A 13,569-nucleotide genomic window follows, 5' to 3' on the forward strand; every position below is an offset into this window, starting at 1 on the left:
GATGCGATTCAATACAGTCGATGGAATGCATTAAGAGAACAAGTCGACGGAGAGAATATCATTCGAGAGATTCTCAAAGCAATCACCGGATTCACGGCTCAAGACGGCCGCCCGTTCGAGACGGTTCCGATTCGGACGGGATGGTGGGGGTGTGGAGCATTCGGAGGGTGTAAACAGATGAAATGTAAGGGCGGTTTTATGGGGACATTTTTCACACCGAAAAAATGGGTTTTTTTCACTGAAAAATGTTAGAAATGGGTCTTTTCATCGCTAAATCTGTTGAAAATCCGAAAAAATCGGCTCAAAAATCTATCTGGCGCACCTTTGACGCGTTTAAATCGAAAATTGAGCTTCAAAACTGAAAACGCGCCAAAAGCGCGCAAGTGGATGCAAGCAGATGAAATGTGAGCAGTTTTTTGGTTTTTTGAAGTGTTTTTGACTGAAAAATGATAGAAAATGAGATTAAAAGCCATTTTTGATCTGAAAATGGAATTTTTGAGGTCGTTTTGACTGGAAAAATGAGTTTTTATGCTAAAATTCGGCTCTGAAATGTGTCTGGCGCACCTTTGACGCGTTAATGTGAAGATGGAGCTTCAAAATTGAAAACGCGTCAAAGGCGCGCCAGTTTATAAATATAAAATCGGAAATTGGGACAACTGGAGCCCGGAGAGACGTTTTCATTTTAGAAACGCGTCAAACGTGCGCCAGACAAGATTTAGGGAGTCTGGCGTACCTTTAGCGCGTAGTTGACCGATTTTCAATTCAAAACGCGTGAAAGGTGCGCCAGTCGCACTATTTTCGACGTTTTGAGGCTGAAAACTGAGCTTTGTACCCTATTTTTCTCACTGAATATTCATTTTTCTTCAATTTTCAGTCATGATCCAAGTGATCGCCGCCGGATACGCTCGCCGTCCCCTCCAATTCTGTACATTTGGAGAGACGAAGCTCTCGGAGCAATGCAGGAAGCTGATGGAAAAGTTGAAAGCCAAAGATGTCACTATTTGTAAGGAAATGTTGGAAAACAACGATATTTTGGGGGAAAACAGGCTGAAAATCCGAAAATTCGACTCTACAATGTGTCTGGCGTACCTTTGACGCTTCCAAATCGAAAAATGGGGGGCTCAGCGCGTCAAATGAGCCCCAGACTCCACATTTTTACATTTTTATTATTATTTGCGAGTTTTTTGGCTGAAAATGCTCCATTTATCTGTCGAAGTTCCGAAAATTCGACTTTTATTCGAGTCTGGCGCACCTTTGACGCTTCCAAATCGAAAATTAAGGCTCAACGAGTAAATGGTGCTCCATGAGTCTGGCGTACCTTTAGCGCGATTTATTTGTTTTGAAAACACGCCAAATGAGCGCCAGACTCGATATTTTTGCGATTTTCAATTGAAAATCTGAAAATTTTCTACATTTTTCAGCTGAAAATATACTTTTCGAGTGAAAAAATCGATTTTCGGGCTAAAAATACTCAACAATTCCAAAATTTCAGTAGATTTCCAGCCAAATCTCATATTTTTCTAGCCGCTCTCTTCGGAATGCTCAGAAGGCTCGATGCGCTGCCGACACTCACCGACAGTACCGTCTTCGATTACATCTACACGACGATCAGCGATCCCGAATGGAAGCAAGCCACGCCTCCCGTCCAGCATCAAGCACAGTAATCCACGAGGCTCCGCCCAGTTTTCTGGCAATTTTTCTGTTAAATTTGAGCCATTTCCCCGTATTCTATGCTAGGCTCCGCCCATTTCCCCTTTCCCACCCCCAAGCTCCGCCCACTTCTTTCTGACGTTTTTTTTTCTGTTTTATTTAAGTAGTTTTGTCAAGCCCCGCCTTTTTTTCCCAATTTTATGCCCAAGCTCCGCCTACTTTTTGCCCCTTCTTTCTGTAAAATTTGAGCCATTTTCCCGTATTCTATGCTAGGCTCCGCCCCTTCTCTCCGTATTTTCCATTTCCAAGATCCGCCCATTATTTCTGGCGTTTTTCTGACAAATTTAAAACCATTTTCCCGTATTTTATGATAAGCCCCCGCCCACTTTTTTCCCTACTTTTCCCCGGATGCCCCGCCCCTTTTCATCGTATTTCTTTTTCCACGCTCCGCCCACTTTTTGTCCCTTTTTCTGTTAAATTTGAGCCGTTTTCCCGTATTCTATACTAGGCTCCGCCCCTTTTCCTCGCCTTTTGTCTTTTCAAAGATAGGCCACGCCCTCTTTTCCCTTTATTTTCCTCTTTGGCTCCGCCCCCTCCCCCTCTCTATCTTTCCGGTATTCTCTACATAATTTATAATGATCTCTGTCTGGCCCCGCCCAGTTTCCCTCTCTATTTTTTCTGTTTATACGTATTTTCGATATTTTTGGGACTACTTTTTCATTTAATTATGATAATGATGATGTACACGAAATTTCCAGTGTCCCCCACTTTAATTTTGGGTTTTTTGTGATTTTTGTTGGCAGAAACGCGTCTCCGACACGCCTGATGATCAGAAATTTTGAATTTTGAATTTCAGATCGATTTTTATAACAAAATGACGCTATAAACTTTGAAAACCCGCTCAAAAATCATTCAAAAACTCGAAAACTTTTCAAAAAAAAAGTCCGCAATCGTTGCGTGACGGTGTTTGCGTACAATGCGTCATATCTGACGACAATTAAATTTTTTACACGAAAATATAGCAAATTGAGCATAAAAACCGACATAAAAAGAGATGGAAATGAGTATCAATAAGTGGAAAAGTGAGATTTCAGTAAATTTCAAAAAAAAAATTATCAAAAAATGCCAAAAAATTTAATTTTTCTTTGCAAAAAACGCGGAAATCGATTTGGTTCCCTTCGACGCCGCCTGCAATTTTTTCGCCTGAATCGATTCTTTCGGTTTCTTCACAACAGGCTTCTCATCCGGATACTCATCGTCTTCTGGCGCTTTTCTCTTCATACTTTGATCGATATTTTCAGATGCGGACGGTTCTTGAATTTTCAGATGTGATTTGACGGCAGTGATGATGTCGACTGGCAGGTAATCGATCAGAAATTGGAAGACGTGACGGTCGAACGCTTCAGCTGCAAGAAAATAGGGATTCTGGCGTGACGTTGGCGCGTTTTTGGGGGGGGGGGGAAACACAAAAATCGAGTATTTTTCTATTAAATTGGAAGATTCTGGCGCAAATTTGGCGCGTTTTTGGATCTGAAGAGCTGGGGTGACGTTGGCGCGTTTTTGGACGAAAACAGGATCTGGGGCACCTTCGGCGCTTTTTCAACACAAAATGATTTGTCTGGCGTGACGTTGGCGCGTTTTTTCAGGCAAAAATCTGGAGATTCTGGCTCAAATTTGGCGCGTTTTTGGGATCTGAAGAGCTGGGGTGACGTTGGCGCGTTTTTGGACGAAAACAGGATCTGGGGCACCTTCGGCGCTTTTTCAACACAAAATGATTTGTCTGGCGTGACGTTGGCGCGTTTTTTCAGGCAAAAATCTGGAGATTCTGGCTCAAATTTGGCGCGTTTTTTGGATCTGAAGAGCTGGGGTGACGTTGGCGCGTTTTTGGACGAAAACAGGATCTGGGGCACCTTCGGCGCTTTTCAACACAAAATGATTTGTCTGGCGTGACGTTGGCGCGTTTTTTCAGGCAAAAATCTGGAGATTCTGGCTCAAATTTGGCGCGTTTTTGGGATCTGAAGAGCTGGGGTGACGTTGGCGCGTTTTGGACAAAAACAGGATCTGGTGCACCTTCGGCGCTTTTTCCACACAGAATGATTTGTCTGGCGTGACGTTGGCGCGTTTTTGGGGGGGGGGGGGGGGAAATGACAAAAATCGGGAGATTCTGGGGCACTTTTGGCGCGTTTTTGACAATTACGTTTCTGGCGCACCTTTGACGCGAAAGTTTCTAGAAAAGCGATCTGGAGAGAGCTGGGGTGACGTTGACGCGTTTAATGAAGCAGAAGAAACAAAAATCGGGCGTTTTGAGGGGGATTCTGGAGAGGACTGGGGTGACGTTGGCGCGTTTTTGAGCGAAAATCGTCTAAGTGGCAGTTCAGGAGCTGGCGCGTCTTCGGCGCTTTTTCAACACAAAATTATATGTCTGGCGTGACATTGGCGCGTTTTTTGAGAGAAAAAAGACAAAAATCGGCTATTTTCTATTAAATTAGGAGATTCTGGGGCACCTTCGGCGCGTTTACATCACTGGCGCTCCTTTGACGCGTCTCGAGAGTTCTGGCGTGACGTTGGCGCGTTTTTGAGACTAAAAAAATGCATTTTGAGCACAAAAATGGCGACTGGGGCGCTTTTAACGCTATTTTTTTGGATTTTGGACCAGAAAAACGCTCCAAAAGCGCCCCAGACTCCGGGAATTTCTGGAAAATTCGAAACTTACGACAATCGAGAAGTGATTTATGCGCATCTTTCGCCATTTCCACTTTCAGTCCATCGAATTTTCGTTTGATCCATTCCATCAACTTCTCCTGATTCAGACGGTACAGTTTCACGTCGAGAACGTCTGAAAATGGGATGATTTTAACGAGAAATTGAGGAAAACCGCGTCAAAGGCGCGCCAGATGGGAGTTTTCGGTGCGAAAATCAGTAAAAATCAATATTTTCCCATTCCAAAAACGCGTGAAAGGTGCGCCAGGCTCATTTTTCTAAAATTTTCTACCCAAAAACGCGTCTGAGGCATGCCAGACTTCATTTTTCTCCACATTTTCACCCGAAAACCGCGGTCAAAGGTGCGCCAGAAACGTTTTCTCGATTTTTGGCTGATTTATCTAAAATCACAAAAAAATCCAGATTTTCAGTCAAAAACATTTAAAACTGTGAAAATTTGAGGTTTTTTGATGCGAAAATCACATTTTTACCTCATTTTGCAGTCAAAAATCATACTTTTCCCAATTTTTGGCTTATTTTTCTAAAAATGTTCAATTAAAAACGCGACTGAGGCACGCCAGACCGAAATTCAGCGCGTCCGAGGTGCGCCAGCCTCTTTTTCATCAGAAACCGCGTCAAAGGTGCGACAGGCTTCATTTTCGCTCGTTTTTTTCACAAAAAACGCGGCTGAGGCGCGCCAGCATCCATATTTCTTCAAATTTACGCTCAAAACGCGCCCGAGGTCCGCCAGACTCTTTTTTCACCAGCATCCGCGTCAAAGGTGCGCCAGTATATTCATTTTCGCTCAATTTTTCCGGTTTTTTGACTCGTTTTCAGCGAAAAAACCGCGTCAAAGACACACCAGCGCCCCCGTACCTTTCACATCAGCGACTGATTCCAACGCCTTGAGAATCCTCTCGTTTCTCGCCACTTCTCGGATTCCTTCGAACTTTTCGTCGACGAGAATTTCGTCGATTTCCAGAAATTTGTCGGCCGTTTTGTGGAGAAATGGGAGACAAGTGAAGATGGGATTGAATGGGGCAATGAGATGGACGGTACCGTTCTCAATGATACTCTCTCCGTAGAAGAATGAACGGTGACCGTCGTTGATGGCGAGAATCTGCAAGAAAATGGAAGTTTTTAGTGAAAAAATGGCGAAAAATTTCGAATTTTCTGGATTTTTGACAAGAAAATTGGGATTTTCAGAGTGTCTGGCGCACCTCGGACGCGTTTTAGAGTAGGAAGATGTTAATTTTGAGCCTAAATTTGAAGAAAATTGAGGAAAATGCAAGTCTGTGGAAAAATGAGCAAAAATTGAGCAATTTTTCTGGATTTTTGACTAGAAAATTGGCATTTCCAGTGTCAGGCGCACCTCGGACGCGTTTTTTACCGTAAATTTGAAGAAAATTGAACACTGGCGTGCCTTTGACGCGTTTTTCATTGAACATTTTAATTGGAGTTTTTAGTGGAAAAATGAGCAAAAATTTCGAATTTTCTGGATTTTTGATTCGAAAATTGGAATTTTCAGTGTCTGGCGTACCTCGGACGCGTTTTGAGCGTAAATTTGAAGAAATTGGGTACTGGCGCGCCTTTGACGTGTTTACCGGTCAAAAACCGGGAAAATTGAGCGAAAATGAATTCTGGCGTACCTTTGACGCGGTTTCTGGTGAAAAAAAGAGACTGGCGCACCTCGGACGCGCTGGATTTCGGTCTGGCGTGCCTCAGTCGCGTTTTCAATTGAACATTTTCAGAAAAATAAGCCGAAAAATGCGAAATAATGTGATTTTTGACTGAAAAACCCTCTAAATTTCACGATTATCCACAATTTTCAAGATTTTTCGACTGGAAATCTGGAAATTTCAGTGGAATTTCGTGCTCAACTCATCAAAATGTGTGTCGGAGATACGGAACAGTGGACATCCCTCTTTCGGGTGTCTCAGTTTGATGATTCGACTGTTTGGAAGACTTCCGGCTGCAAATAAATTGAATTATATACGAAAAATAGTCAAAAATCGTGGTTTTTCGATCAGAAAAGCTTAAAAAGCGGCCACAAATGATTGCAACTTAGTTTTTGAATGAAAAAACGCGTCAACGGCGCCCCCAGGGGGCTGTAGGACCGTTTTAGACATAAAAATCTATATTTTTCATCAAAAATCTGTCTTGAACGGGCTGGCGCGCCTTTGACGCGTTTTTGAGAGTACCTTTGAAGAATATGGTGCAAAAATGCTCGAAAAATGACTAGTTTCAGTTTTATGCTCGTCTGGCGCGCCATCGGCGCGTTTTTTTCATTTAAAAAAAAATCGATTTTTAGTCATTTTTGACCGATTTTCATGCTTTTTGGACCAAAAACCACGATTTTGACGTTTTTTTTTTTTGAAAAATAAGATTTTTGGCTCGTTTTCCCTAACAACGGATATCAGAGGAGAAAAAACAACAGAACTTCAACGATTTAAAGCAAAAATGCAAAGTGTTCGGCTACAATAATGTATTGATCTACAAGAATATTTTATTTCAAAACTTTGCAGCCGACAAAAAGAGTTAAAGAAGCGGAACTCGGACGAAAACTCAAAGAATCGTGACAAAATGTGAAAAATTAGAAAAAAAGGGTAAAATTTGAGTGATTTCCAGTAAATTTCCACAAAAACTTTGATGTGAATCGCTGGATTTATCGAAAACGAATCGGGTATTTTACGGCAAAACTCGATTGACATATTGCTACACCAAAAACATCGATTTTTATAGCAGAATAACGGTTAAAATTTCAAAAACTTGCTGAAAATAAGTTTCTTTACAAAAAATCGATCATTCTTATATATAAAACGCATGTGGAGTCTGTCCATCTGTCCCAATGTCCGCAAATTTTGAGAAATGAGAAAGAAAAGCGTCCGGGCACAAAATCGAACTTGCTCTTTTTGCGCAGAGACCGCCGCCTTGGACCACTCGGCCACGCGGGCACATTTCTGAGAAGGTGAACAAGTAAATGAGGAGAGGCTAGCCGGATGAAGCGCCGAAGGCGCGGCAGCCAGGCTGGTTGAAAATAAGAAAACACGAGAGAAAACGCTCCAAAACTCAAAGCATCGCTCATCAGGCATTCTAGACAAAAATTATCGATTTTTGAACTAAAAAAAACGTTAAAAATCTCGAAAAACTGGTTCAAACTCAATTTTCTATCGAAAAATCAGTCTAAAATGAAGAAAAAACAGGAGAAACGGTCAAAAACTAGATAAATATCGATAAATATTTCTACGCGAAAATCTTCGATTTTTAAACTAAAAAAACGTTAGAAATCTCGAAAAACTGCTGAAAAGTAAGTTTTTGTACAAAACCAATTGAAAATTATTAAAAATGCGTGGAAAACACTCCAAAACTTGACAATATCGCTCTTCACAGTCTAACGTAAATATCCGACACTATTTGGCAAGTTGCAAATGCGCCCGGTTGCACCACCCGCACGCCCACACCACACATATAGGGACCTGCCGCACCGTCATGTTTCAGTGCCTCGGTGGCTCAGTAGGGTGACGGCGCTGCCGGTAGTCAGTAGGTGTAGGGATCGAACCCATGCTGGCGAAATCGTTTTGTTGATATTTTTTAAACATTAATTCTCAATTTTTCAATAAGTTAGGAAGATTTTTTCTGCTTTTTAGGCCTTAGGACAGATTTTAGCACACAGTGTTACTATTTTAGGACAGATTTCTACTATGTGTCTTTATTCGAGTTTCAACTAAACGTTTTGGTATTTTCTCGGTGTGTTTTTCTGAAAGTTCATCAATTCTGACCCAGTATCAACTGGTTACAAAACTTGGGGGACTTTAGCTTTATATTTCTATAATTATAGTCAAAAAATTCAAAACTCGCGCCTATTGTTAGAGTTCAATAGAGCGCATTTGCAACTTGCCAAATAGTGTCGGATATTTACGTTAGAGTGCTCTTCACACATTCTAGACCAAAATCAACGATTTTTATACCAATATAACGCTAAAAACCTCGAAAAACAGGCTAAAAATTAAGGATTTTCTTAAAAAACACTCAAAAACTCTAAAAAAAATAACAAAAAACCATTGAAAACCACCGACAAACCGATTGAAAATTAAATTTGGCGCGGGAACGAGAAATGCGCCATGTTTTTTGAAGACGCGTTTCTCGTGCGCAGCGTTGACGCGATTCTCGTGCACGCGCCAAGTTTTATTTTTTATCGCTTTTTCGCCGGTTTTCGATGGTTTTTCGTGATTTTTTCGAGTTTTCTGTTAGTTTTATGAGGAAAAAAGCCGGTATTTTATGATCAAGACGGGTTTGGCGCGTGAAATGATGCTGAAAAATGGGAAAATTTGTGGAAATAAGGTAGAAAACTCATTGGTCTGAAAAATGTAAGTTTTCTATCGATTTTCAGGTGAATTTTATTGAAAAAAATGTTATAAAGTTGGAAAATTCAAGAGTATTAGGCAGAAAATCCGTTTTTTCACTGAAAAATTCAATTTTCTGAAAAATTTCGATTTTTTTCACTTTTCGAGTTCTTTTGGTATAAAAAATTATTCTTCAGCAAATTTTCGGCATTTTTAGCGTCATTTTTGTATGAAAGTCGATAATTTTGGTCTAGAAATGATTAAATCGATATTGCTCTAGCTTTTCTCAATTTTGACAATTTTTTATTGAAAAAATTCATCTAAACTTGTTTTTCGAGGTTTTCAGCGTTATTTTGGGATGGAATCGACTACTTTCAGGCCAAAAAGCGAGTTTCCGATAATTTTCTCGATTTTTTTCAGAATTCCCGGCGAAAAACAAGTGTTTCATGCAAAAAAATGCAATTTAATCACACATTTTTATTCAAAATTCACGAAAATCGCTTGTCTCAATACCATCCTTCCTTATAATCCCTGACTTCTGCCACTTTCAACTCGGGCAACGGCATTTTCAGCACCAAATAGTCCCAATAATACGTTTTTGTGAACAAATCGAGCACATCGGGCCGCGAATAGATATATGTCGTGTAGAATTTGCTGATTTTCTCATAGGATGAGACGGAGTCGGCGAAGATCGACTCGGCGTCGGGACGCTGAAATTTTGAAGGGAAAAATGGGTGAAAAATCGTTTAATACTCGAAAAAATTGACAATTTTGGGGCAAAAAGAGTATAAATGGTAGAAAAAAGCGGAGAAGAAATTGATTAAAAAAAACCAAAAATTGAGATTTTGAGTCGAAAAATGACTGGAAATGGAGGTTTGGATGCAAAAATGGGGTAATTTTGCCGGAAAAAAGATTTTTAACTAGAAAAATTGGGTTTTTTTTTTGGTTTAAAAATTGAGAATTTGAATGAAAATTCCAATTTTCCGCTGAAAAAGTGATTTTGAAACTGAAAAACTTGGTTTCTGACGCTTATTCTGAAATTTTGAGTCGAAAACTGACCGTTTTTCCGTCAGAAATTCGTTTAAACTTGAGATTTCAGCAATTTCCAGCGAAAACTGAGTCAGTTGACTGAAAATTGGCATTTTCAGATAGTAATATCATTTTTGGTATCAATTTCAGTTAAAAATGAGAATTTTCAGCCAAAAACCTATTTTTCCAACCAAAAATCCCAAAAAATCCCTTTTACAACTGTAATTTGATGTCCAAACCTCGAAAACCAGTGCAATTTCTGTTTTTGTTTTGCCAAATTTGAGCCAAAATAATCAGAATTGTCTGGAAATGTGGCTAAAAGTCTGAAATTTTAACCAAGACTCATTTTTTGAGTCGAAATGACCAAAATTGGCTGAAATAGACCAGAAACTCGTTATAAAACGGGATTTCTCGCTATATGAGACCGTTTCCAGCCAAAAATGCTCATTTCCAATTGTAAGTTGATGCAAATTTGGTTTTGAGACACCTTTCCGGTTCATTTGTGACCGAATTTGAGTCAAAATGGGCGGAGATTGCTTAAAATTAGGCTAAAAGACTCATTTCTTGAGTCAAAATGACCAAAATTGGCTTAAATCGACTATTTGAGACGGTTTCCAGCCGATTCCCCACTCACCTTCGCCTCAGCATACGCTGGATTCGTTGGATTCGAGAATAGTGAGTGATCCACGAATTGGAACCTCTGATTCATCGATTCCATCTGACAGAACCAGTTTTGGGGCACAAATTTCATTTGATCCTCGGTTACTGTCTTGTTTTGGCGTAGAGTTGAGTGATCTCCGCGTAGATCTTCACGAGATAACAACGAAGGTCCAGACGGCAGTTGTAGCACGGGCGGTCTTCTCTGGAATTAGGAAATTTCAGAAAATTCCTGATTTTCAGCGTGAAATGCTGAAAAATTCGTGATTTTTCACACATTTGAGCTGAAATTATGCTCGAAATATCGCTATACCGGGAAACCGCTGAGACAAACATTTTGCAGTTTGATTACTGTAGAAAAAACGGCAAAATTCGTGATTTTTCACCAATTTGAGCTGAAATTACGCTCGAAACACTGGAAAACCGCTGAAACAGCATTTTGCAGTTTGATTACTGTAGAAAAAACGGCAAAATTCGTGATTTTTTCGCCAATTTGAGCTGAAATTACGCTCGAAACACTGGAAAACCGCTGAAACAGTACTTTGCAGTTTGATTACTGTAGAAAAAACGGCAAAATTCGTGATTTTTCACCAATTTGAGCTGAAATTACGCTCGAAACACTGGAAAACCGCTGAAACAGTACTTTGCAGTTTGATTACTGTAGAAAAAACGGCAAAATTCGTGATTTTTCACCAATTTGAGCTGAAATTACGCTCGAAACACTGGAAAACCGCTGAAACAGTACTTTGCAGTTTGATTACTGTAGAAAAAAACGCAAAATTCGTGATTTTTCGCCAATTTGAGCTGAAATTACGCTCGAAACACTGGAAAACCGCTGAAACAGTACTTTGCAGTTTGATTACTGTAGAAAAGACTGCAAAATTCGTGATTTTTCACTATTTGGTTAATGAAAAACACTGAAAAGCGGTATCCTTGAGCTTCTGAGCTGAAACTGCTGAAACAGTACTTTGCAGTTCGATTACTGTAGAAAAACTGCAAAATTCGTGATTTTTCACTTATTTCAGCTGCTGAAACAAGACTTTGCAGTTTGGTTACTGTAATAAATCTTATAAATCGGCGATTTTCTTTTTCAAGAGGTGCTAAAACAATATTTTTGACACAAAAATTGATTTTCAGCATCAAAAACAGCTAAAAACGTGATTTCTCACTGTTTTAGCTGATTTTCAGCATCAAAATCAGCTCTTTGAGCTCAATTGCTGTATAAAGCATTCACCTCACACACGTATCCATATAGTGATCCACAAATCTCTCTATTGGATCTCTCCGTGCGAAAAGAATCTTCCAATCAGCGAAATTCCGATCCAATTCTTGTTCTCTTTGTAGATCATCAAAATCAGAGAAGTATTGGAGAGAATCACTGTCACACGCTCTGACAATTGAGAAAGTTAGCTCCGCCCCTTTCAGTCATTAGAATGAAAATCTGTATGAAAAGACAGTCGTGGCCTAGGATCCGACCACTCGGCCATCGTGATATTTTACCACTAAAATGACGTCAGCTGGAAACGAGTGCTACCGTAATATTTTGGCGGGAAATTTGAATTTTTTTGGATTTTTCTATGTTGAATATCTTGAAAATCGAAAAATCCAATAAAATTCAAATTTCCCGCCAAAATATTACTGTAGCACACATTTCAGCTGTGCGTCATTTTCGTTTCGTGATAAAATGTCACCATGGTCGAGTTGTCGGATTCTATGCCACGACTGCATTTTATTCAGTTTTCCAAAAAAGATAAGCTCCGCCCACTTCTTGAGAAACACTCACGTCTCCTCATCGATTTTCTCCTGTAGACCACAGAGCACTTGTTGACCGATAAAAGTGTCCGTCTCACAAACGGCGGTCTTCGATTTGGTGATTGCCTGGAAATAGTGAGGAAATAGTGAGGTTTCGAGGTTTTTACTGCTATTTCAGCACTCAAAAGGCTGAAAATCGCAATTTCTACAGTAACCGGACCAAAACTCAAATTTTGAGGTTTTACTGCCTAAAATTGCAATTCCAGCACTCGAAAAGGCTGAAAATCGCAATTTCTACAGTAACCGGACTAAAACTCAAATTTTGAGGTTTTACTGCCTAAAATTGCAATTTCAGCACTCGAAAAGGCTGAAAATCCCAATTTCTACAGTAACCGGACTACAAGAAACGGTCGGGACACTTGAACTGTCCTGTATGCTTGAACTGCCTAAAATTACAGTTTCTGCACTCAAAAGACTTAAAAAAGCTGAAAAATCACAATTTCTACGGTAATCGGACTCTGAAAACGGCATTTTTTGCACTCACAGCCATCTTATTGGATACTTGAGCATATGCTGGAATATTAGTATACGATTCGAATCGTTTCTCCTCTCCCTCATCGACCCAAAGAGAATTCGTGTCGACAATAAAGTCGAACACATCGGATTTCTCCAAATCGCGAGGTTCCACAGAATCGATTAATTTAGAATTAGAGAAGAATAGAAGTTTGATGAGAATCAGAAGGATCACGGTAATTATTAGAATTCGTTGAGTCGAGGGGGACCACATTTTGAGAGGGAGTACGGTAGCTACTGGCCAGAAATCCTATGTGGATTACTGTAGATCCAGGATCTATCCGATTCTGAGTAAACGGTATCTGGAGGGCGGGATACTGTAGCTACGAATAACCAGAAATCCTATGTGGAGTACTGTAGATCGATCTAGGATCTATCGATTCTCAAAAGCAGATTCTGAGTATACGGTAGCAATCGCTTGGAGGATACTGTAGTCGGATTCTGAATACCGTAACTATCAGGAATACTGTATCTCAATTGTGGGCGATGATTCTGAGTATACAATAGCTAGAAGAGGATACTGTAGCTACGGAGTACTGTAGATCCAGGATCTATCGATTCTCAAAGTCAGGTTTTGAGTATACGGTAGCTATCAGGAATACTGTAGCTGGGTACGGTAGCAACTTGAACTACTGTAACTACCAGGAATACGGTATCTCTCTCTCGTAGCTAAGCCTATGCTAAACACAGAATCCGTTTGCCTACTGAAGTAAGCTATGTGTTTCATGTTTTATCTCCGGAATCTGAAGAATCAAGATTCACTTCTATAGATAGCCATCTTGAATATGGTTTAGAAGTGAAAACTAGTTGTTTCGTTTGTTTCTCGTTTCCCGGTGGTTTTGGAGGCAGAATTGGGGATTCTGAA

General features: G+C 40.1%; 2 protein-coding genes across 2 annotated transcripts; both read right to left on the reverse strand.

The window, feature by feature from the left end:
* Nucleotides 1–2,784: 2,784 nt before the first annotated feature.
* Nucleotides 2,785–5,791, reverse strand: GCK72_016037 (uncharacterized protein; the record flags this gene model as incomplete). Its single annotated transcript, XM_053731281.1, has 4 exons — nt 2,785–3,056; nt 4,364–4,486; nt 5,227–5,470; nt 5,741–5,791. 4 exons carry the CDS (start codon nt 5,789–5,791, stop codon nt 2,785–2,787), a joined length of 690 nt encoding a protein of 229 aa, XP_053586053.1.
* A 3,408-nt stretch (nt 5,792–9,199) lies between these two features.
* GCK72_016038 (uncharacterized protein) lies at nt 9,200–12,918 on the reverse strand (the record flags this gene model as incomplete). Its single annotated transcript, XM_053731282.1, has 5 exons — nt 9,200–9,403; nt 10,357–10,584; nt 11,619–11,769; nt 12,163–12,257; nt 12,676–12,918. 5 exons carry the CDS (start codon nt 12,916–12,918, stop codon nt 9,200–9,202), a joined length of 921 nt encoding a protein of 306 aa, XP_053586054.1.
* Between the last annotated feature and the right edge of the window lie 651 nt (nt 12,919–13,569).

This window comes from Caenorhabditis remanei, chromosome IV (genome assembly GCF_010183535.1).
Source record: "Caenorhabditis remanei strain PX506 chromosome IV, whole genome shotgun sequence".
NCBI lineage: Eukaryota > Metazoa > Nematoda > Chromadorea > Rhabditida > Rhabditidae > Caenorhabditis > Caenorhabditis remanei.